The sequence below is a fragment of the Lepisosteus platostomus genome, chromosome 4 (assembly GCF_059453375.1).
Source record: "Lepisosteus platostomus isolate fLepPlt1 chromosome 4, fLepPlt1.hap1, whole genome shotgun sequence".
NCBI lineage: Eukaryota > Metazoa > Chordata > Actinopteri > Semionotiformes > Lepisosteidae > Lepisosteus > Lepisosteus platostomus.
Window position 1 is genome coordinate 54,677,321 of NC_142614.1, and position 26,756 is coordinate 54,704,076.

A 26,756-nucleotide genomic window follows, 5' to 3' on the forward strand; every position below is an offset into this window, starting at 1 on the left:
TTAAAAAAGTCAACTTAACCTACTGTTTTTCATATTTGCCAAAAATACCATGCGATTTGAAACATTAAATAAAGCATTATTATGATAACCTCTTTTGATAATATTAGTAAGCAGACAAAACAACTGAAAGACTAGAAACATATATGTTTTGTAAATCTTAGCCATTCTTTAAAACATTTTAAACTTTACACAAGTCATAATGTATCTGTTGTCATCCACAGAACATCAGAATCTCTCTTGCTTTAACACTTTCTGTAATGCACACAGACTCTGAGATAACAGTTAGTTCAGCAATCCAGGATTCTAAAATTTAATTTACAACCTACCCTCACCCTTTTTTTGACTCATTTTAAAATTGGAAATTTCGATCACAGCATGAATTGCATTATTGATGCTTTAATATGAATATTGTTACAGCAAATAAAAAAACTGAAGCATTTCAGAGACTTATTGGTCATTAGTGTGTACTGGTGCTAGACCTCCATCTGAGACCTGATTGTTCTTAGTTTTATACTAAATTTGGGTTTATTTACAACAAATTAGAATGTAAAGTTCACATTCTTGGAGACCCAAGTAATTTCAATTAATGTTGTCATGTCAACTTCATTCTATTATACCATGTTTTGTCTTTAGTGCTTTTGAAAAAAGACATTCTTAATCATACCAGTTTCTGATGACAGGGTTCCTTCCTGTGTGTTATCTGTGCTCTTGCAGCCCAAGATAAAGTCTTCTTCAAACACATGGAGAAGCTGGGTTTGCTTTCCATGCTGGAAAAGAAACAAAGGAAAAACATATATAACACTTAACATACACACTTAAAACTGTAAGATTTAAATCACACAAAAAAACTAGTAAACTACGTAGTCTCTTCTTCCTGAAAACAGCATTACATTTTATTAAATGAATACACCTTAATATAAATTTCACATAATAGGTTTCTGCATCATTTAAATTACCTTAAATACTTTAAATGAATATCTCTTTCAAAGAAGCACTTGAATAGACCTTAGAATGAATGCAGATAAGACTTTTTTGCTGTTGATGCAGGTAATTTATATTAATTTTCATAAGCAAAGAAATAAATGTACATACGAAATCTGTAATGGCGTCCAGTTCTATGATACATCCTGGCCTGGCAGTGGATTGCTGGCTCACAATATTAAAAACTTCTCCAAAACATCTCTAACAAAAATAAATACAATTTGAAAAACAAACAAAACATTCATTCTTTTGCAATTGACCAATATAAAAACACTTATTTTTTGGATTGAGGTAATAAAATGGACTAAAGAAAATAAAGCATTTTTTGTAAATGCTAATCAGTAGTTATGTTATACGTATGATCAACTATTCACTTAAAGTGTCAAATAGTGTCTTCTACGTTTCTAACTATTTTAATATTAATACAGCCTAGTTTGGATGAGAAAGCCTACACAAGAAGACAAGAAGTAGTGCTACAGTAAGCATTCCAATCAAAGTGTACAGTAACTGATTCACTGTCAGATGTTCCTCATTAATATTTGTTCCTCTCTTAAGAATTAGAATTGTGTTTCTTAATACAGAAGTAAAAACATTGGAGAGAAGAGTTTACCATAATACAAAATATGAAATACTTTCATACAGCAGTGTATGCACTTTGGAACATGCTATTAAAATCTCTATTATAACCAATAATACAATTTTTATCATCTTTAACGTTTTCATGTTTTCTTACAGAGATTTCTGGATTTGACAGCTCACTCAACAGTTTTTTTGCTTCAATAACAGCCTGATACAATCTCAGGGAATGTCCATCACTTGCCACAAAACACGCGCTGGGGGAATTGCCATAAGCCCCTAGAGAAACAAAATATAACTAAAATAAGCAGGAATCAGAACTGTGTGTTTGATGCACATTTTTTGGATGATGCAAAAAACCTGAAATCATTTGGCCAGCAGCCATATCACCCTGCAACTCATAAGTGGCAACCCCACCTCAGCAGGTGTGAGCCTGGTCAGTACCTGGAAGGGAGACCTCCTGGGAAAAACTGAGGTTGCTGCTGGAAGAGGTATTAGTGGGGCCAGCAGGGGGCGCTCACTCTGCGGTCTATGTGTGACCTAATGTCCCAGTAAAGTGACGGGGACACTATACTGTAAAAAGGCGCCGTCCTTCAGATGAGACATAAAACCGAGGTCCTGACTCTATGTGGTCATTAAAAATCCCAGGGTGTTTCTTGAAAAGAGTACAGATGTAACCCCATACTTTTCAAATTAACAAATATTAAATAATATATAATCTCATAGGAAGGTGTAGTACCTCTGCTCAATATAAAACCTATGGTACATAAACAAAATAGGACAAATGGTGTACTGGGAGAAGGAGGTGGAAGACTCAATATAACTCAGGATGGCATATACTCTATGATGTCTGGTGAAAAAGCTTAATGCATCCAAATACATTTCTAAATTTGCCTAAAATGTAAAAAACGTTTCACATTATAACTTCCTAGAAATGTAATAAGCTAGAATGTCATTATAGATGACACATAAAAAATTACTCATTAAACATTTAAATACTCATGGACAGAAAACTAAATTATTAAAAATAAATTGATGGAATACACCCTGTACAGAATAAAAGAATTCAACAGACAAGATTAAAAAATTAGTAAAAGCTTTCAGCAGTATTCACAGACAGGGGTATCATTTTCACAAAACACTTTGACCTCTTATTTTGATGTCCATTAAACGTTAGTGAATTAAAACATTCTATATTCAATTTTTCCCCACACTGTGATCTACACTTTGTATAATTTGCAAACATTAAAACACTTGAGGGAAAACTACCTTTCAGACAGCAATATAAAAGAAAAATTCTTACCTAGGCAGTTGCTAGGTATTAATGTAGGAAGCCAAGCCACGTTAGAGAAGGCAGAAACATGCAGTGAGTTAATCCTGGCCAGCTCTGAGACTCCTCCAGAAAAGGAGAGTGGTCCCACAGGATCGACTCTCCAGAGAATCAGCTCACTGTAAATGGCATTGGGATCTTGGAAAGCTGCATCTTCCGATACTCTGCTCAGTCGTTTGGACAGTGGATCATGATGAGCCCCAGCGTCTGCAACCTTGATGTTGCTAAGATTATATACCTCGACCTCGGGTGTCTTTAGTGCATTGTGATGAGAGGTTGTTAGCAACAATGGTAATACTGAATGACAAGCCAGGTCATTGAGATGAAAACGGTGGCCACAGTATCTGGACTTGTGAGAAACACTCAGAACTGTAGAAAATGCCGACCCCTCTGCAAAACTAACAGCCCATTGGTTCAAACTTCCATCAGCATGTTTGGAGATCATGAGGACATTTGGAGTGAAGATGCTTAATTTTAGACTGCTGGAAGATTTGCTTTGGCCAAAAGAGATAAGCATGGATGGTGAGCGAGCCATGCCAGTGGGCTTCTGTTTGCCCTGCTGAATGGCAAGATCCACATTCTTGGTGCAGGCATACATCACCACACTCCTGCTCAACGAGTTGGCATCTCCAGTTGGGAAGGCTACTGGGATTCGGGAAACAAATGAGACCTTTGGAAAAAAAACAGAAACAAGTACGCAATGGAAGCATTTTTTAAGAGACGCAAAAATAAAACCACATTGACCATCAATGGGTTAACAGGTCTGACAGACCTTTTAACATCATGCTCTCAGCAAGTCAAAAGGCAATACTGCTAAGGTGGGTCACCTGTGTACAATATTTTCCAAAAAATCATCCCCCCTTCAGTTTGTTTGACTATGCTTAAGAAATTTTATAAATTAGGTTTAACAAGTATGAAACAAAGACTATGATAAAAAATCATGTGAAATGCAAAAAAGTGAGCAACCATTGACAGATTTGTATGTGCCTTAACATGTAGAAATCATGTAGCAAAAGACAACTAAATATGTCTAAGTGTCAATTTAAGTTAAATTTAAGGATTCCTGAATGCAGATCCAAACAGTACTATTTCTTTTAGTACTGTAACTAGGGCTATGGGTTTTTGATGGCTTGTTTTTATATACTTCAAAACTGCACTGGACATCCTAAGGTCAGCACAGACATTTAGGATTTAATTAAAAATCTAAACTAGGGTCTCCAACCTTTAAGGTCACTTGTTTCTGTAAGTGGGATTCATATTTTGACATGAAATACTCTCTAAAGTGCTTCATTTCACAAATTACCAGTTTAATCACAATATAAAAATAATATTGTCAATTTAATAGTGACCTAATAGTGACAGGTCCTGCTGTACTGGGCCATTCCAGAACAAGGTGGAAGCCCCTGACTTAATCAATATTAATTTAATACATTAACTTGTATCATTAGGAAATATACACTTCATTACAGAATTATAGCCTTGGAAAAAAATGTTGCATCTAATGAAAACAGTCATAAGAAATGGATACATCAGCTATTTTAAACAGTATTTTTGTGATTGACTGCATACTGTATATTGACTGCAAATATCTACCTAGTGTGCTCTATGCATCCTGTACACAGGGTAATTAGGACCAAAATGCAATGATATACCAAAGGATATCACCTAAAAAAACAAAAGCATGATAAAGGACTGACTGATCTGATACATTGCCTTGAAAACTGTTACATTAAGTGTCCATCAGATCCATAGCAAAATTAGAGGGCTAACAAAGCTACTCCAGATGTCAGGATAAAGAGTGTTTTAACTTGCCAAAAATCTAGAAAAATGATAAATTACTAAACTGCAAAATAAAATAAAAACACATTTTACTAAACAAGGTCATGAAAACTGATGGTGATAGCAGTATTTGATCCACAGCAAGTGTTACATGAGTATAGAACCCTGTTTTTTTGGAATGTTTGGAATTCAGAAATATAAGAGTACTAATGATATGTAAAAGAAAATTGCAGTATAATTTAATAAAAATATGCTATTTCTTAAGTTTCATACATTTCCTAATAAAGATGTATTTCCAATGTTAAAAATGGATGTCAAAAAATGAATTCCATATGAACACATTTTAAGATCTATGACAAAAGAAAGGATTAAACAATAGAAGATGCTCAAATTTAACATTAAACTATAAAGCACTTGCACATATATCAAATATCAAATATGAGCTCCTTATGAACCTCTTTAATACAGGTCAGGCATCATGTTCATAAACACAGAAACATAATAAAAAAAACATATTACGCTAATTCAATTAAATTCTATCCAGATTCAATCAAATGCACAGTTAATTTCCTGAGTTAGTCAATTTAGAGATTAGTCCCAGAAATGTGAAATATTTTAATAATATAATGTCTAGTAGTAATAATAAAAGGATCTTCTTTTCTTTGAGAAAGCATCTGTTTATACACCCACTAAGATCAACTGTCCAGGAGATATTTTCACAAATAGCTTCAAACATGTACACATACAGAAAATGTCTATTAACAGCACTGTTCTACTGTGGATACTCATAAATATTTCATAATGGTCTGTAGATATGTGCAAATTACACATCTTGTAGTAACGGAAAGACTAACTGAAACCAAAAGCAAGTCAGATTACTAAATGATTACTTTAATGATTATTATTCTCATTATGTGGTTTCAAGTGTAGCTATTAAAATTTCTTGACGCTGGAGAACTGAATTATATGTTAAAAGCTGGTGAAAGAAGTATAGCTCTAAGCATCCAATAAACATATTTTTATTTTATTTTATGTTGTATCTAAGCTTTCCTCCTGTTTGATGCTTACAGAATCTGTTCCTTTTTGACACAAAGAACTGATACTCCAAATGTAAACAATATTGTTAGGTTGCCATGTCTTTTTAATCTTTAGATGTCTACAGTATTGGTATGTTACAGGGGCAGAAACAATTATTATTAATGAAGTGAACAACTGTTGCATGCACAACAAGAAGCTTTAAAAATACCAAAAATATATTTCTGTCTCCTAAACATTTGTATTTTACCTAAACAATTATCGGTTTAATGAACTTTGGATTTAACAGCTCAGCTTAAAGGGGAGTTTTGTTTTTAAAATCAGAAATACCAGACCTTCCCCGTAATAACAATCAAATACACATATAACAAAAAAGAGTAAAAATAACAAATATAAATACTACATGGGTTTAAAATTCAAGGATAAGAATGGTTCCCAATAGTGGTAGGTCAATAGTTTATGATCGGTGTATGCTTTAGCTAATTTTATAAAGTGACTATTGTATCCAAGTAAGCCAAAATATCCAGAAAGCATATACAGTATATGTACTCAAATAACAGTGGGTTTTTTAGTCTGAAAACCATTATTTGTGATATAATGGACATTCGGCAATAATGGAACAAGTAAAGATTTATTCCATGCTGAAAAGAGATATTTTGGCTGTTGTCTTTTTTCAGCATGGAATAAATAAACCTTTACTTGTTCCTTTGCAGCCTACATATGCTGATGCAGCTACCTACTTGAACTAATTGGGCAATACTTGACACTCCTTCCCTCGATTAGTCCTTTAAGCCAAGGGTTTACTGTATAGATATAGGATTCTGTATTGCTGAGGTTTTTATTTTGAAAATATATATAATAAATTTAATACCATTGTACACCTGCTTTCTACTACTTCTCAGAAAAGTATTAGGTATGTAATGTTCAATGTTCAAGTGCAACAGAATTTGAAGGCCACCATAAAACAAAATGTAAGGAATAAAACAAGTATGGTAACTGTCTGTGCCCCTAGCTACCACATATGTATATGTCATAAAATAACTGCTATACAGTACATCCTATGCAAAGAATATAAGCTCTAGATCAACGTACCTGCACTTGACGAAACATGCCAGGCTGATACTCATCCAACCAGTCAACGTGCCAGACTAATAACGAACCATCCATGGGATGAATACTGAACAACATGTCTGCATTCTTGTTCCATTCGGCCAACAGCACTTCAATTTCATGGTCAATAGCAGCTGCCGGTAATGGTATGCCAATACTGTAGGAGCTTTTTTCTCCATCTGAGTCTCGTTTTCCTAAAGACCCTTTCTGATCATCCTCATTGCAGCTGGTTTCTAGAAAAAACGTAAGTAACTATTAGTAACAACTAAAAAAGTGATACTGAAACTGGGTACAATTATTTAACAAATTGCAATATGCAGGATTAAACAGTTCATCCCCACAAAAAAATTAAATCAATGAGTTATCACAACATGGGAAAAGAAATTTGAAAAAGTGGGCATCTTGGCTTTTTTTCCCCACATTAGAAATATAAAGGTTACAATCTACAGATGAATGCATTCAAGAAAATAAAAGCAGACCCCACCTCCAAACAATTATAGTACAATTATTATTATTAGTTCCCATTTAATTAGGTACAGAAGGGTTTGAACATCTGCGAATTTAACATTTGCACATTTAGTTATTTGTGATTCAGTCTGGTCTTTTATGGAAGAAGAGCAGATTGGGATGAAACGGAGCTGAAGGTTGTTAATCGCAACTTTCAAATTAGTGGTATGACTATCTTGATCACAAGATGAATATAGCTAGTAAGTGACCTCTGCCTTAAGAAACCTCCAGGCTCTGCTGTCTGCAGTGTAGTGAATGACAGGCTGGAGGGGACTTTACAAGTTCACCGACAGCTTTATTGCCCATTTCTTTAGCACGCTAATCACAGAGGCAAAGATAGTAAGCGTAGGCTGGACACAGAGGAGAGATTCATGTTTATTTGATCTATTTGCTATAAGTTCGTGATTACTGTTGTTTCTTCTACTTGATCTATGTTATCTAAATTAATTTAAAGCCAATTAATTAGTTCTTTAATTATCATATAGGGGAGGGTTATTAATGTCTTTTAACCATAAATACAATATGCTGTAATTCATTATGTGATAGTGGACTTTACATGCGAATTTTGGCTATTTGCAATGGTCTTCTGCTCTGAACCCTCGCAAATGTTCAGACCCTACTGTAAATAAGAAATAAATATTTATTAGAAACTTGTTGATGTTTTGTTGCACCTTCATCGGACTTGGCATCCATCTGGCAGGTCTCCTCAGTGCTTGTTTCAGGAGATTGCTGTTCCAGACTCATCCGCAGCTGCTGCAAGAAGACTTCCATTGACAAGCTGAAGTGCAGCTCCTTGTTATTCAGCCAGTGCACCACAAAGGGACCACTCTGCTCTTCAGTGTCATCCATGATCAAAGATGAGATGGAGGGAAGCAGTGGAATGTCTACACGCAATAAATTCAAGCCATTGATTTATACTGTCACACTCTCCATGAATAAATATCAGAAATAAATCAATCTAAATGAGAAGGTTTATAGAATATGCAAGGTACTGTAGGATATACCAATATTTAGATGCATCAAACCAAGAGTATTTTCAGTTATAATCTCAGAAAGCCTGTTACTAATATTTTTAAGTCTTAATCCCCCAAAAACTCATTTTAAAGGGAATGAGACATCTCTACACAATTTGAATGTGACATGCCACTACATTTAAACACATACTAAATGAAACATGGATGAACAATGAAGAAACAAGGTGCTAATAGGACATCTTTAACAAGTCATCATAAGGATAGCACAGGGTATTCATATACATATATCTTTAGGTCCTGGGCATTTTATTTAGAAATACTTTTCCTTTTGGAACATCCTTTCAAAAGTTACATATTTCAGTATTTCTAACACTTCTGATTATTGACCCTATTATTTCTTAGTATTTGAGTTGTGTGTGTGAGGAAGAGATACCCTGCCATGTTGTTGAAACTGGTATCCTCCAAGCAGTGGCTAGATAAAATGAGGAAGACTGATTACTTGCAACAATTTGAGCTACAATGGGCAGAATGGTCTCCTCTCATTTGTAGCATTTCAAATGCCTTTATTAAACATTATCTGTCACAAAATACCTTCGCCGCAGACCGTACAAAGTGGAAAATTCGGTGCAAACAAGCAGACCCCACATAAGTGGGAAAATGCGAAGAAGAAGAAGATCTGCCACAAAATACCTATAGACAGTGCTATTTACTACTAGAGGCAATGTTGCAATGTTGACCCTTTAAATTTCCATCATTAACTTTAAATATTAAATGTGATAATCTTCTCAATTACATCTTAAAAACCCAATTCAAACACAAACATCGTTATATAGTGAAACACAGCAGAGGTAGGTACACACAAAAAGATTCATTAGAGACATGTAAGCACAAAGCATCATAAAGGTCAGTATCATAGCTCTTCCACCTTATTAGTTGCAAGATGTCAAACCTACATGGCTGTTTGTTGCTTAATTTTTCTTTGCTACCTACAAATAATAAAAAAATGAAAAGACACAGGTCTTGCAATAATAAAAAAGGAAGAGATATTTGCCTCCCCTTATTATGCATTATAATGGACACATACTAATGAAAGTTGATGTACAGAAATGTGCATTTATGTCTTTCTGTTGAGTTTTTTTTTTATTCAGCTGATGAAAAAAATGATCATGCTTCTAAGTGAAAAATCATAAATTGAAATCAGTCAATCCTTATTACGTATACTTTTCTTGAATTCTCAGGAAGGATTAAGCTACTATTTGGGGAAATGCAATTATTTCATGATCTGACCTCAATCTTCTAGTTCATGCATTGTCATTCATTCATTTCAAAATGAAAAGTAACGATTCTCAATACTTCCAAACTTGCAAAACCGCACAATAAAAATATGATACCATATCCTCACGGTGTAAAATTAAGAGTATTTTACATTGAAAAAAAATACACTTGGATTACAATGCAAATGATTTCAATTTAATGATTTGAGTGAATGCTAATGCATTTTATCAAGACTTAAAACTGCTTGCCTTGGTTTGAGCATCCATAAACACAACGAAAACCTTCCGCTCCTAGAATATCTGAGAGAGGTGACCTCATTAATTCTATGAGAATATCTAATTTCAGTACAAATTAGTCTTATGAACCTGACTCTATAAAGCACAAGCAGTATATCAGAAGCTAATGCAAAAACAAAAGGATAATCAGATCTCCAATCCAGGCCTGTTGAAGTGATAAAAACTTCGAAATATCAGTTGTCATTAACAGACTAGCTTTTTCTAGTGTTTGAACATCCAGAACTAGAGTTTTCATATTTTGATTTTAGTGAAGTTTTAACATTAGTAAAATAAATGCATAATTTTTATTATGCCAAGTTAAGATTTTTTCTTTTTTTACAATCAGAAAATGATATGAAGATATGAACAACATAGATTGAGGCTGTACTTGTTTTTTACTATATTTAATATATTTAATATTTTAAAAACATTGTCCCCTGAGGCAGGTTCAGTGTTAAGGCTATGTACTATAACCAGCACCATGCAACGTTTTATCTGAAAAGGGTTGATTTCCCCGATGCTTGGTTTAAATCTAAAGAACAAACTAGAAATTCCAGAAAAATGTGATTGTTTTGAAACAACAAGGCATCATTCTTAGCGCTGGTGAAAAATGTGAAGTTCCTCACCTGTGGCAGGGTTGATGCTCGCAGCAATGTGAAAGTGACAGAGTGCATTAGCATGCAGGCTGGCGTTGGTCCTGTGGGCTTGGTGTCTGTCCTGCTGATGAGGCAGATATCCGGTGTGACAGGGCAGGGCAGTTGATCTCCTCCTGCCCCTCCTCAGCTGCTTCAGATTCAACTGTAGAGGAGTTCATTACCAAGAAGTCATAACCAAGAAGTCGGCATCTTTTGCAGAAGAAACATACAAAAAAGTATGTAGCTTCTGAAAAAGCAAAAGCATTAAGGCCTGGAAATCCTTTGTATACTATACTTAGAACTAAAAAAACTAAACAGAGATGGAGAATATCACCTTGAACATTTTGCTTTGAACTGATACAGAAAATAATGATAATATGGTGACATTTATGGTGCTTTGATCCCCCTTTTTCATGGGCATGTATTTGGACTAGTTATGCTATTATCATGAAAGTATCTTATCTAAGGAGGGTACAGCAATCCGTTCTATTTTTTATGAAATATCATTGTAGGAGTAATTTGTAGGAGTTATTTGGAAGGTAGAGGGAGTTCAGAATTTCAGCATAACTTAACAAAATATTTTTTCTGATAGACACTCTATGTCCAATAATGCATAATGTACATGATTTCATTAACTCAAGTACACCCACACTTTAACAGTACTGATTTCTACAGCACTTTCAAGAATTTATTACAATCTAGTGAAGTATACTATTGTACAAAAGTGTGGGTCATTTAGTGGTAGAATAATTATTTTGTCTTTATAAAATACCTACAGTACATAACTCTTATTATTGAGAGACATTAAAAATGCAACAGATGAGTATTGTAAACAGTAGCAGCATGTTACATTTTCTAATGCCTCAAAGTAGAATTTGTAATCACCATCACGTGATTACAAAAACGAAATCTTACTGTAGCATTAAGAACATTGTTGGATCCCTAGAACTGATAAACTCCATCTACATTTCCATATTTCACTTTCGTTGTAGACACCTCTGTACCCTGGTTTACAATCAAAGATGAAATTACATAATTATGCTAGCCCAACTCAAAATGTCTTCAGTCCTGACATCTTTCACACTGGAGTAATAAAAAACCATTATGAATGTTGCTGTTAATTATGTTTTTATGTTTTATTAGCATAAATTGTATTTATTGGTTTCTGTTGTCAAGTCTCTTGATAAGGCCATTGATTATAAAGATAACATGCTCTTGATTCACTTATATGGACAAAGAAAGGATAGAAAAATGTTTTAATTGACATTTCTTGGATAACGGAGTCTTAGCCTGAAATAGCAGTCACATGAATACTCACCTCTAAAGCATTCTGAACACGCTCCTTGCTTGTGGAATGCCTCTTTATGCCACTGGTTGTTGCAACAGGCTCAGTACTTTGGCTTTGACTATGTCCAGACAACAAGCTGTCACTAGGTAGCAATGTCTCTGCCCAGAGTCGACACACATTGTCTTTGCAACACGTCAACAGCACGTTACACACAGAACCCCTGTGGGGAAACAAGCTAGAGGTTAAACACTTAAAAAGGAATAAGCACAGAACAACAATGAATTTCGGACAAATGTGTTAGTTTATTGAACTTTCAGGAATAAATGAAAGTGGAAAAAAGTAATTTACAAAAAATCTCTGGAACACAATCCAGAAACAGATCCACAGTATGTCACAGCACAGCTTTCGACAAATTCCAGCTACATAGTTATTAAACGCATTTAAATTTCTAGGTTTTATTATTTTTACTAACCGTGGCATATATTTACTGGTCTTCCTCCAAGAAAATCCAGTCACTGTCCGAGGATGGGCCAGATACACAAAAGAGTAGTCCACTTCTCCCTGAGCAGACCTTTCTGGTAGACTAAATAGGGTTGTCCCTGTTGTCTGCCAGCTGCTAGTATTGTACCACACCTTCACCAGGCAATCGTCCTGCAAGCAAGCAATACAAGCCTAATGCTACAGTATGTTGTTCTAACAGGACCAAATAGGAGACAAAATAAAACTATTGAGAAGCCTAAGTCATCTTACAGTGCCTTGCGAAAGTATTCGGCCCCCTTGAACTTTTCAACCTTTTGCCACATTTCAGGCTTCAAACATAAAGATATAAATTTTTTATTTTATGTGAAGAATCACCAACAAGTGGGACACAATTGTGAAGTGGAACGAAATCTATTGGATTTTTGAAACTTTTTTAACTAATAAAAAAATGAAAAGTGGGGCGTGCAAAATTATTCGGCCCCTTTACTTTCAGTGCAGCAAACTCACTCCAGAAGTTCAGCGAGGATCTCTGAATGATCCAATGTTGTCCTAAATGACTGATGGTGATAAATAGAATCCACCTGTGTGTAATCAAGTCTCTGTATAAATGCACCTGCTCTGTGATAGTCTCAAGGTTCTGTTGAAAGCGCAGAGAGCATCATGAAGACCAAGGAACACACCAGGCAGGTCCGTAATACTGTTGTGGAGAAGTTTAAAGCCGGATTTGGATACAAAAAGATTTCCCAAGCTTCAAACATCCCAAGGAGCACTGTGCAAGCGATCATCTTGAAATGGAAGGAGTATCAGAACACTGCAAATCTACCAAGACCTGGCCGTCCCTCTAAACTTTCAGCTCAGACAAGGAGAAGACTGATCAGAGATGCAGCCAAGAGGCCCATGATCACTCTGGATGAACTGCAGAGAACTACAGCTGAGGTGGGAGAGTCTGTCCATAGGACAACAATCAGTCTTACACTGCACAAATCTGGCCTTTATGGAAGAGTGGCAAGAAGAAAGCCATTTCTCAAAGATATCCATAAAAAGTCTCGTCTAAAGTTTGCCACAAGCCACCTGGGAGACACCCCAAACATGTGGAAGAAGGTGCTCTGGTCAGATGAAACCAAAATCGAACTTTTTGGCCACAATGCAAAACGATATGTTTGGCGTAAAAGCAACACAGCTCATCACCCTCAACACACCATCCCCACTGTCAAACATGGTGGTGGCAGCATCATGGTTTGGGCCTGCTTTTCTTCAGCAGGGACAGGGAAGATGGTTAAAATTGAGGGGAAGATGGATGCAGCCAAATACAGGACCATTCTGGATGAAAACCTGTTGGAGTCTGCAAAAGACCTGAAACTGGGACGGAGATTTATCTTCCAACAAGACAATGATCCCAAACATACAGCAAAATCTACAAAGGAATGGTTCACAAATAAACGTATCCAGGTGTTTGAATGGCCAAGTCAAAGTCCAGACCTGAATCCAATCGAGAATCTGTGGAAAGAGCTGAAAACTGCTGTTCACAAACGCTCTCCATCCAACCTCACTGAGCTCGAGCTGTTTTGCAAGGAAGAATGGGCAAGAATTTCAGTCTCTCGATGTGCAAAACTGATAGAGACATACCCCAAGCGACTTGCAGCTGTAATCGCAGCAAAAGGTGGCTCTACAAAGTATTAACGCAAGGGGGCCGAATAATTTTGCACGCCCCACTTTTCATTTTTTTATTAGTTAAAAAAGTTTCAAAAATCCAATAGATTTCGTTCCACTTCACAATTGTGTCCCACTTGTTGGTGATTCTTCACATAAAATAAAAAATTTATATCTTTATGTTTGAAGCCTGAAATGTGGCAAAAGGTTGAAAAGTTCAAGGGGGCCGAATACTTTCGCAAGGCACTGTATCTCCTGAAAGTGCCATTTTAAATTACAATTGAAAAATAGAGTTATAATTAAAAAAAAGACATTCATATTTATAAAATATTTTATATTTTGGTTTTATTAAAGTTTTTCTTTATGCCTACAACTTCTGTGCTGTGTGCAGAGATACAGGACCTGCAGACATGGTTCTCTGACACTCCCATTCATTACTCATTTACTTTTCTGACAAAGCAGGCTCCAAGGTTCTTACAAGAGAGTTAGCACCAACTGAAGGAGTGGCACTTCTCTCACTGATGTCACTGAAAGTCTGCAGTTCCGGGTGCCAAAAACAAAGATTGGGCCAAGACAAGTTTATTTCAGGCTTTTAAACATTAAAATCTATGCAAATATGAATTCTTAATTAATTGGGAGAAAAGGACTTCTGTATACGCTGAAATCACAGCTCCTTAGATGGAAGGAAAATGTAAGAATTTTGCGCATGTACAGTATGAGGTTGAATGTTTTTATGACTGCTTAACAAAAATTCACAAGATATCAGCACCTACATATTAGAAGTAATGCTTTAATGTAATCTACATAACAGTTCAGATCTTTCAATCAATATAGGCAATACATTAATCAACAAAGAGACAAACACCAGATAGGAAGGATAAAAAAGAAAGATTTACCTTTCTAATACAAAGATGCTGTATGCTACCTAGCAATACTGTACATCACATTCAAGTTGCTTATAGCAGACTCTGCTATCTCAAGTGAGGGCACTATGAGATTACTGTGCCCAATATTAAACCACCATGAAACAATCCTCTCTCTCTTTACCCTTTTTACACAGTGAATATGTAGCCTCCCTCCCAAGACAAAAAAAGAATTTAAAGTGATATGACAAAAGGTAAAAAAGAAATAAGACTTTACAACGACATGACGTAACCAATATTGACATCTGAAGTTTTATTATATGGTACTCAGTAGCATTTTCTTATCTAAATGTTGCAGTGAGACACATGAGAAAAAATATAACATTATTACGTTTAAAAACGCTTTCCTGAATTTATGAATGCTTCTTCCAAGTTTTGTCTTCAGTACTCAGGAATTATGTGGTGCACTTAATTTATAGTTTTCAGTCTTAAAAATATTTTAATCAATTTTCATTATTTATGCTAAAACTCTAATTTAATTTACTACTATCCAAAAAGAAAACCGCTTCATATATCAGGACAGTCTTACTGTAGACACTTAGCAAATTAAAACTAAAAAATATCATGCTCTTCTTTCCACTGCATGGCAAAAATCCCTAAAAGCAATAGCATTTTTTCCAAAACATTTTACTAGATTTCACTTTTTGGTGTGCCGGAATCTATGTGAAAACATTCTGCAAAATGAATTGAAATCCAAGTGCTGGATGAAATGGATAGAAAACTGCACACAAAATAATGGCTTACCCGTCCTGCTGTAGCAAAGAAATCCCCATCTGGAGAGAACTTCATTAAATGAACAGATGATGCAGTTCTGTATGTAGAACAAAAATGTCAAACCATTTAATGCTTGTAAGGTGTCTCCCAAAATAATAGAGTGATCCTGATAATAACAACTGAACATTAATTCTTCCTTCAAAATCACCAGGACAAAATTAAGATATATTTGAGAGACACAAAACGGATAAGATCAGATTAATGAGTAGTTTGAAGAATGTTAAATGTTCTCTCTAATATTATGGATTCCTCACAAACATACCCTTAAGACAATTTTTGTTTAAATTTTTATTAGAATGACTAATGTATTTGTAATCATTATAATTCAGACAAGAAATAATACAAATGACTGGGAGAGAACTAAGTTGAATTAAGTAGAATGCGTGAAATATTTTATAGTTTTATCATTCTAAATTATACCCATTTGTACATTTCCTCAAAATAAGAAATAACACCTGAATACTTCTAATTACATTTGGGTTATATGGTTATATGCTCACAATAGGTTTGGAATTTCATCTGATAATACTTTACGTATATAGTTATTCATAATTTTACTACTCACACAGAATTCATTCATATTCACGATGGATAAGCGAATAACTAATAAATACTGATAAAAATCATTATCTTATCTTTTAAACCAAAGTAGCACCAACTTGTCCATTTGTTTTCGAGTGTACATTTTTTGGAAAATTCCAGTCAAAAATAGCTCACATAGTCAGAAATTCTGTTTCCAGATGTAGTGTTTGCACACTAAACACAAGATACTCTCGTCAAGAGACACTAGGGAGTATGATTTTGATGACCTGGGTTCAAATTTTAAACATCTCCCTGTGCAAATGAAATGTAGTGAGAGGGGATTGCTCTGAACCTGTTACTGCAAAGATGGAGATACAATCTACGGGCTGATAATGAACCACCAACACAACCTTTTAGAGGCTGTTCATGGCAGAACTGGATTTTCAGGAACCGAGGAAGGAAAAAATGGACAGTAGTGCAACAGTGAGGTGGCACAATTGCTGGTCCAAGAAACTCCTGTGCATTGCTTTTCAAATGGAGCTAAAGGAATGGCTTATCCAACATGAGCTTGAGCTTATGTCTACTCGATGCAGAAAATGCTGATTTTTGCGGCACAATATATTGTCCACCCAAGGTAAAAAAGTACAGTGTGAAATGTTTTACTTTTACTGCACAAATATCAATACACTTAAGACCCTTGATTCTAGGAAGTGTCTTATCTGAAATGTTTGAACATTTGATTTTGAAACAAGCTGTCTGTTTATTAGTATAATGTTTTAATTTTATGATTTAAGTAGGTCTTCCCATGACATTCAGATCCTCACAGATATCATTTTAGGTCTGAGGAGAGTTAGAATTATTTTAGCTCACCAGATAGGAAACTTAAAGGTTCTTACCTTCTTCTCAGAATATCTTTTCAATCACAGCACATTTTTTAGCAACTATCTTTACTAACAAAATTTAAACTGTACACATTATTTCTGATTAGGCACCATATGGTTGTGTATATATACATAGAGGTCAAATTATATTTTGACTATATACTTCCTTCTTGTGATGTTAGTTTTGTCATTTGCTTCTTATGTCCTTGGTGAACACCCCTTGTTTATAGTCCAAGGAACTGTCAGACATACGGATTACACTGAGAAAAGACATCCTTAAGACTAGATTTTTAAAATGCTTCTTATTCCATCAAAGAAACCACTTCAGAAGAAAATACTAATAAGCCTCAAAGATTGTGGTGATCACTGTCAATAACACTGAAACCTTTCTTCTTAGTACAGAATCAAACAGAACACTAGTTATGTAACACTTTGCCTTGTGCCCTGTAATACTCAGATGATTAGTAAAGTAGCTCCTTTCATGAAATGGACAAATAAATCACTGGATTAATTAGCTACTAGCAACCTGATGGCCTAGTTGGACCAAATACAATCTTCTTAATTGTAACCTTCCTTATGTTCCTTACTTGCACTGCCAGATGCATTTCCAGTTGCCAAGGTCACTTCCTATGGTCATTTCCACTCCATCTTCTTCAATACATGAACATAATCCAACATTGGACCATAACTGTAAACTGCTGGATCCTGTTAGAAGCCGTGTTCCTAGAAAATAAAATAGCTATTCAACCAGCTACCCAGAAGACTAAGTTAATTATGGCTTAATCACACATAAAGAAGAACAGGAATAAAAACACTATTTTATCTGTTAACAGGTTCAATGACAGATTGTCCAACTAGAGTTAAGTGAGAAGATCTTATACAGAGGCAGAAAATATATTTAAAAGAGTCCAGAACATGACTTCATTAATTCTAATATTGATTTATACAAATAATCCTATTACTACACATTTTGTTTCAAAGTTATTTCTATATCAACACTTCCAATTTAAATAGAAAGTGAATGGACTTCATTTTATCGACTATTAATGTTTACAAGGCATGTGAAAATAAAGAACTGCCATGGTAATAGTTCAGTGCAACATATTACAACTCAAATGTGTGTAAAACTGAAAGGAAACTTTAGCATAACTATTTAAAATGAAAATGTATTGTTCATTGATAAAGATATCTTAAACACATATAATAAAATGCAAGTGTAATTAAGGGGTTTTTGAGAGTGGAACAAAATTCACACTCATGAAGAACATTACCTGATTTCCATCAAGAAACAGCTGGATTAGATTTGATCACTGGATCAATAAAACTTTGAGACATGAATTTGATCACCGGATCAATAAGCGACTAACTACCCAACAGATCAGATGGATTAAATGGCCTCCACCTATTTATAATTATTCTTATAAAAAATACCATAAGCATTAAATATGTATGGATAGTATATACCCATATCTGAGATCTTTCTTTTTTCCCTTCAATGAATTCACCTAGTTCCAGCATTGTTTATTATGTTTTACTACAGAATCTGCAGACAAAGAATTGAAACTGCAAAGCTGCATAGTTCAGATATTGTTTTTCCACAGGAAAAGAAGGGATTCAGATAAAGACAGTATACTTTATTTTCACATAACCTGGACCCTACTTTTGACCCATTTACACTTTATGCTAAACATATTATTTCAAGCCCCTAGCTAGCCGTCAACCGAAGAAAGATTCACAAGGTATTTCCACAGCTGAAAGCAATAGAAGTGTGAATTTGACTACTGTGTCCCCACAATTCTAACATTGTCATGGAAGTCTGGAACAAGACACCTAGCTGTGATATTCAAGTTGATAGTGTCATCTTTCAATAATTTGATTAACAAGATCCCTGCTAGCTACTACCTACCTGATGAACTAGATAACATCCTCTCAATTTGAATCTTCCTTATGTCCATTATATTTCTTTCTATGGAAATTGCTTGCAGGCATGTCATGCTATTGCTGATGGAAATACTTCATCCTTCAATGAGCACAGAATCTCTAATACGGGGCTTTTTTGGTGACCCTATACTTCCTCCTTCTCCCCTGTTTGCACTCATGGTTTACACAGACAAACATCTGGTGACTCTAAAATCAAAAATAAGTTCTGTTCTGTAATCAAATCTTACCTGTTGGGTCCCATACCAGATTGTGTGCTATTGACTGCAGGACAAATTGTCCACTCTTCTGCCACTGGTAATGTAATCTCTATAGACAAGAAGTACAAAAGCATACGTTTTTTTAACGCTTGCAAAAATAACAAACATGCTATGGTTAAAATAAAACAAACACTTATTTTAATTACAAAGCAGAGCTCTGCTTGGCTGGTCTCCAATAGGAGTGAAGTTAATCAGATGAAGTTGATGAAGCTGCCAGCTTGAGTTTGTGGAAAAGTCATGGTCAATAAGGCCCACAAGTCTGTATCTCTAGACCACTCTTGCCCTCCTAAGTATTTGTGCCAAGTTGCACAGTTCAGGAAATAATATTAAGCAAAAAGAAACTGATTAAAATATATGCATGATATATCATATAGTATGCACAGTATTTCTAAAAAGAATTTCAAATGTGTATATTGTAGATATAAAATATGAATGACAACATGATGGTAAATTGAGACTGCTCGTGAAACTCACAGTTGTTACCTTATTCTTCTGATTTAAGAGCTGAACAGGTTCAAAGATGCAAATAACATTTCCATAGGAAGCCGCAATCTGCAACAAAAAAGTGAGAAATGGCATTTAAAAAGGATACAAGATACCTTTTCATGTTACCATATGCTTATCATTTCTACAACATGGTCTACAACTAAATGCCAAATAAATAAATTACGCTACAAAAAATACAGATGTTGCTTTTCATATCCACTACTGAAATTATAGAACCTGCCCAAGTGAGATCCAGGGATGGGAGAGTATGATGGAGCTACAATCGGGCAACAACTGTGGTTAACAGCACTGCATTATAAACAAACGCTGGGGCATTTTAACTTCCCACTGAAGACATGGCCTTCGCTCAAAGTAGACCAGGGCTCCCAATAGGCCAAAGGTTCCCAACTACATTCTTGGAGGTTTTATAGGTGATCAGCTGAAATTTATCTCAAATTGCACCAAGTTAGCCAAATAATTAGCTCCAGTAAATCAAGGGTTTTGGAGTGGGACAGAAATGAAATCCTGCAGAACAGGATTTGGAAACCCCTGCATTAACTCCAGCTGTTCTACACTATAGTCTTCTGTCATGATACAGGGGATTTGGTTTGGAATTTCTAGTTCATAGGAAGGACTCAGAAGGACATGAATTTTAACTCAAAATATAGGTTAAGCAAAAAAAATGTCCTTTAGGCCTCTAGAAATATTTTATTGCACTGAAAAAGAATTACTCATAATAAGCACTATTCACTAAATTCGCATTGCATCTAGAGTTTCTTAAGATAATCAGAATTAATTGCAGTTAATAATGTACAGTCAGTTTATGATCTTAACCAACAACTATTCATAATTTACTTATTCATAAGGTTTTGTGTAGGTGAATGGCACTTTAAGTCTTATCATTTATCAACACTGTTTTTGCCAGATGAGCTCCTGTTTAGCTGTTTGTAGTACTTTTTCCTATCATACAAAAGTCTTAATTAATCCCAGGAAACTTTGAACAGCATATACTGTATGCCAGAACAAAATTAAATTTAAAGCATCTTCTTTTCTCTCTCATAAATTGAAGGCAAAATATCAACAATCATCTCTAAAAAGACTAACAAAAACACATTTTATAACTAAAATGGAGTGCAAAATAATAAATGTAACCTTGTGTTACTCTTCTTCTGTCATACAATACAACACACATACATAAGCACACCTGCCAGAAAGCACCGGTACTTAATGTCTTTTTCTAGGATGTCAGAGCTTTGTTGAAACATTGCTGCACTCATTTAGCTTGTGATCATTGCCTTCTCTACTCAGTAGCCTGCTGCTCCATTTTGTTTCTAGAGGAAGTACTGTATGTACTTAGAGGAATACTTTGCACTTAATGATATAGAGACCTACAGTTATCCATTCTGAAAGCACAACAAAAGAAATCAACGTGATAATGAATGCCATGATGACACAGTTTGGGAATGAAGTGCTTGGTTGTGCAGAAAAGTATGAGAATTATGACAGACTCTGGGGAATAATCCCAGCAACCTGGTTACTGTTAATTATTACCAATTAAAATAAACAGAGTTTGACTGTTTAAAACAAATATAATGGCGATACAAGAGCAAATTTTAATTAGGATTAAGTACAAGTATAAACATAGCACAATGAAGCCATGACATACAAAAATATGCAGGTAAAAATCAAGGTAATTAAAAAATGAATGGCAGATACGTGTATTTTTTTATAATTCATTACAGTCCCAAGCAAAAAAACTAAAAATACAGGTACCTTTGAATTGAAACTGTGGTTATATTTTTATAAAAATCTTGATAATATTTCAATCATTGATTTTCAATTAAACCCTAATACCTCCTAGCACGTGGCTGAAAAGACACTCAAACGCATGTGCATGACTGGGGAAAAAGAAAATGAGCTGATTCTCAGTCTCTAAACAACAGTAAGCCTGCATATCTGAAACTATCTGCATAGCTCTAGGTTAAATATAACAGCTTACACCTTCTGATAAGTCTGTACTTCATGAGCTGTATGACACCTGACCACTTTTTGATTCACAGATCCAGTTCTGTTGGAGGTGGAGCTGGTTTTTCAAATATGAGGCAGAGCTCCAAGCTGCCTGTTAATGGTAGTAGTCAAAACTGTGAATTTTATTCTCATAAGGCACACTGTATTTTGTATAGTCATGTATCTTTTCATATACTCTTAGAGTTGAGAGCTATTGTATATCTTGTGTATCTTGTGGAAAAGTATTATTATTTAGCATATATCACAGAAGTGAAGAAGCTTTCATTTTCATTGAGCCAATGTAACAATATAAACCTAAGCAGAAGTGATGATAAGCACTCTATTCAGGACTGAAGTACTTTAATAACGTTTTTATGGCTGTTTAATTTTCATTCAAAAGTCCTTCAAAACTACAGTAGCCTTTAACACAAAATGTAGAAATGCCAAGAAATAAAAGTGCATAAGGAATTTTATCTTTCAAATTTATTTTCTATTACATAGCAATTAACCCAAAACATACTTTAAAAGCATGAGAATCTGGAAAATATTTGAATTTATTTGCACACTATAGCCATTCAATTACTAAAAGTGATGTGAATTTCAGTTGATAGCATTCTGTTTTCACATCAAACCTTTTCTCCTCCAGAACATAAGAACATTTCTTCCCATACATTCTCTTCCAGTTTCACATACAGTACAGAGAGCATCCACCAACTTTTAAACTCTCAAAACACCCACTTTTCTCTGGGAAATGCGCTGCCCAAGACAAAATAAAACAAAAAACAAAATTCGAAGAACTTAGAGGTCGTTAATATGAGACAAAGATTAAAAGGTAGAAACAATGAGCTGTTAGGCCAAATCCAGCAGCATTGGCATTTCACATTCACATTTTGATCTTCCCTTAACATAGGGAAACTGTAGATGACTTTGAAATGAGTTATATCAACATATTGTATATGCACACAAAATTAAAAAAATTAAAATGTTTTGATAACATACAGTTAACTAAAAAAAGTAAAGAACATTAATGGCAATATGCCAAAGCCATCATTTTGGCTTATGAAGTTTTTTTTTTCCCTGAAAATAGCATTTTAACAGTTTAATTCTATTGCAGCGTAAGATAAAAGATAGAGAGAAAAGTTGGTAACTTGTAATTTTATTTATGTTTTCAAATGAGTGTAGGCAAGGTATTTTTGGAAAACTAATTAGCTGTAAGATCTAGATTCAAACAGATGAAAAATTGGCTTAAGACAAAAATACAATTACATTTAAAAATAAGTTCCAAAATGCACTAACTCCAAAAACATATTTTACTATATAATGTTCTTGCTTATAAGTTCTAAAAATGAAAAAATTGGGAAAATACTTTGTGATATATGAATTTGCCTTAATGCCCTTGGTTAGCTAATTCTTATTTAAACACCAACGTAACTACTCACTTTTTAACTTCATTAACACTGACTAATCTAATCCTAACAAGATTAACCTTCACATCATGTAACATGACTCCTAATAACCTCATTATCTCAAAAACCATTTTAAAATGGCTTTGAGAAAAGTAACTGCATGAGCACATACAAATCAATTGTTCCGATGCCATGTTAAGAACACTGAAAGGAAACTACTCTTTAGTGTCAGCTGTAAACAATCTTAAAACCTTAAGGTCATGCAAGTAGAGAATGAAGCAAGACTGATTCTTCCTGCTGCTAAGTAGCTAAACTTGTTCTACTGGTAGACAGTAATGTTACTGCTACAAGCTGAGTAAATCTGTAAAAATTAATTTCATAACAGATTATAGTTAATTACAGAGTAGGAATTTCAGCCCATTGCGTATTTAGGTGTTCATCGATATAAATAAATAGTGTTTTGTACCTCATACTACATTTCACAGTAATTGTTCTCATCCCACTTTGAAGATGTAGCTTTTCAAAACTGATCATGCAACTTTGTGGCATTTTGAATTCTTCTTCTCTATTCCATTCCTTTTCTCCCTATGATCTTTGAAACTCTTTAAATAGCTGTTGATGGACAATAAGCTTTAACTTTATTCAGTTGTTAACACCAGTGAATCATTTATTGTCTACATTTTAGTTCAATATTTTAGCCGAGGTTAGAGCTTAATTATCACCCTGCAACTCACAACTGGCAACCCACAGAAGCTAAGCAGGTGTGAGCCTGGTCAGTACCTGGATGGGAGACCTCCTGGGAAAAACTAAGGTTGCTGCTGGAAGAGGCGTTAGTGGGGCCAGCAGGGGGCGCTCACCCTGCGGCTCATGTGGGTCCTAATGCCCCAGTGTAGTGACGGGGACACTATACTGTAAACAGGCGCCGTCCTTCGGATGAGACGTAAAACCGAGGTCCTGACTCTCTGTGGTCATTAAAAATCCCAGGGTGTTTCTCGAAAAGAGTAGGGGTGTAACCCCAGCATCCTGGCCTAATTTCCGCATCGGCTGTTATCAATCATGGCCTCCTAACAATCCCCCTCTGTGAATTGGCTTCATTACTCTGCTCTCCTCCCCACTGATAGCTGATGTGTGGTGAGCGTTCTGGCGCACTATGGCTGCCGTCGCATCATCCAGGTGGATGCTGCACATTGGTGGTGGTGGAGGGGAGTCCCCATTACCTGTAAAGCACTTTGAGTGGAGTGTCCAGAAAAAGTGCTATATAAGTGTAAGCAATTATTATTATTATTATTATTATTATTATTATTATTATTATTAAAAGAGTGTTCTCAATAGATTCTGTAGAATAAAGACAAGGACTTTGCATCACAGTAGAATTTTAAAGACTTTTGTTATGTCAATTCAGAAAAGTCCCAAATGGGTCACATAGTCAACTATTCAAACTGGACAATATACAGAATCCAATCAAACCTAAACTGCCAGTCCTTGTGAGGTGGGTGGAAACAAGAGCACCTGGAAAAAACCTTCATGAACATAAGAACCCCGGAGCTGTGAGGTAACAGTCTAACTACCACACCATCCTGTTAACCTTCACCTTCTTAAATTAAAAATCAACTTATACTGTGCCTACACTGGGTTTAACAGAGGTTGTTCATTGTCCAGCAATATGAAGTAAGATAAGCACATTCCATAATGTTTCTCTACTACAGTGAAAGCCTTCTTAGTTAACTGTAACTTCAGTTAGAGTTAACTATATGTTATAAATGTACAATTGTGTAGTCACAAAGATAATCCATATAAACAACTGTGAAGTTGTTCAGAATTGAAGCAAAGTAAGAGGACAAAGGTACAAGGTTTACAAGACGAAATGCTTACTGATTATCAAAAGTGCATGCAACATGACACAAAAAAGCATTTATTTTCTGCTTCAAATCTGCACAGACGTTATTCTAAAAAATCATGGATTAAAAAAAACAACACTGGTGGTTTCCACTTGGATATTAAAATTACTCTTTATTACAAACTGTAAGTGACACTGGTGGCATTTGAAAATCCTGGTTCCAGTGAACTCTTACCTTGCCCTGCTGCATGGAGCAGTCCACACATCCAACTTGGATATTCCCATGTTTCGCCCCAGGGATGATTTGTAGCCTTTCAAAGTCACTGCCTAAAATTACAATGTCGCATCCTGATGCATAAGCCTGGAAAAGAAAAGATACGATGACCTTAAAATATCAAGATAAGCAACGTACAGACACAAAGACAGAAATACAAGTAAACAAAGTGCTGCCAAAGTTCCATCCTTATTCAATATGCTGAGTACCTGACTCATGCATTTATAACATCAAGGCTCAATTTTTCCATATCTTTATTCTATGGGCACCCTAACTTTCTTCTCAACAAGTAGCAATATTTGCAAAACTCTGCAGCTAGACTATTAACTCACATCAGACCCTGGCAGCATATCAGCCCTACACTTACGTTTCTACACTGGTTGCCTGCAAAGTCACATATTGTTACTGACTTTCAAGTCTCTAAAACAATCTGGCTCCATCATACATCTCTGAACTCCTCCATGTTTACACTCCCTCCCGTAGGCTCTGTTCAGCTGAGTCAGGTCCTCTACTCACTGTACCCAGGACTAAATCCATTTGGTTATTGTGCCTTTTCTGTCTCTGCTCCAGTGTTATGGAATGTCCTTTCTCTAACTCTACGAGACACAACTTATTTTACTCTCTTCAAATCTAAACTTCAAACTTACCTTTTTTTTAACAAGGTCTTTGTCTGATTCCCTACATCTGTAAAAAGCTACATGCCTGTTTATTGTTTTTTCTCCATTTACTTTACTTTTTTATCTTTTTCTTCATTCACAATGTACAGCATCCTTGGATTCGTTAAGGTGCTTTACAAATAAGTTAATATTATATACTGTAGATTAACAAAGCCAACAGAAAAATAGTCCGGATGTTAAAAAAACCCCATCAACTTTGGCTTTGTTGGTTACAAAGACATGGAAATATGACCAACAAATCGAAAAACATAAAAAATAAATACCCCATATCAAAGGAAAACAAAAAGCATCACAGAATGCGAATACTAGGTATGCACAAGTACACTATGTAGACTAACACATGAAAAATTGTACATCCCCCAACAGGGGGTAATAAGTTTAGCAGCACTACTTGGCACATTGAGTTTTCTTTGCCTAATTATTTTTGTCATCATTAATAATTATTCCTATCCTTAGAAAATCAGCCTAATTACTGGTCTGAAGTGTTTAGTTAACAGACCTGTTGTTTGTACAATGCATAGTATCATTAAGTTTTTTTATGCACTGTTGACTTCATTACTGCAGTGCCAATGACTGCTACAGTACTTTAATTTGCAAAAATGTCAGGTATAGATGAGCACCTTTCAGAGAAAAAAGATGAAAGCAAAAAGCTTGTAGTATGATTAATAGGATTAAGCATTGAAAGTCTTGTATTTAAAGTTTCCTTCAGTTATAAGCCTTACAAACCTGATACATTTCAGTTTTTTTTAATAATTAAAATTCACGGAAACACCTACACTACTTTGCCATTGAAGAAAATGTATTCAGAAAAATAAGGGAAGATGCTTATAATGTATTTAAGGTAATGGCACTCGCCTGGAGATAAGCCCTACAGCA

General features: G+C 35.1%; 1 protein-coding gene across 11 annotated transcripts in view; it reads right to left on the bottom strand.

Moving 5' to 3' along the window:
* The window catches only part of dmxl1 (Dmx like 1), a 95,168-nt gene that overhangs the window by 43,639 nt on the left and 24,773 nt on the right, over positions 1-26,756 (bottom strand). For 8 of the 11 annotated variants that reach the window (XM_088629906.1, XM_088629905.1, XM_088629904.1 and 5 more), the window contains exons 3-16: positions 25,165-25,290; positions 19,668-19,745; positions 19,164-19,242; positions 17,583-17,718; positions 15,563-15,629; positions 12,238-12,416; positions 11,796-11,985; positions 10,469-10,640; positions 7,990-8,202; positions 6,794-7,044; positions 2,861-3,557; positions 1,715-1,836; positions 1,093-1,182; positions 665-767 (exon numbers count right to left, since the gene is read on the bottom strand). In XM_088629906.1, the coding sequence (XP_088486032.1) occupies positions 665-767; positions 1,093-1,182; positions 1,715-1,836; positions 2,861-3,557; positions 6,794-7,044; positions 7,990-8,202; positions 10,469-10,640; positions 11,796-11,985; positions 12,238-12,416; positions 15,563-15,629; positions 17,583-17,718; positions 19,164-19,242; positions 19,668-19,745; positions 25,165-25,290 (2,503 nt within the window). The remainder of the gene's footprint in view (positions 1-664; positions 768-1,092; positions 1,183-1,714; positions 1,837-2,860; positions 3,558-6,793; positions 7,045-7,989; positions 8,203-10,468; positions 10,641-11,795; positions 11,986-12,237; positions 12,417-15,562; positions 15,630-17,582; positions 17,719-19,163; positions 19,243-19,667; positions 19,746-25,164; positions 25,291-26,756) is intronic. The other 3 variants (XM_088629909.1, XM_088629908.1, XM_088629901.1) reach the window with 1 other exon arrangement.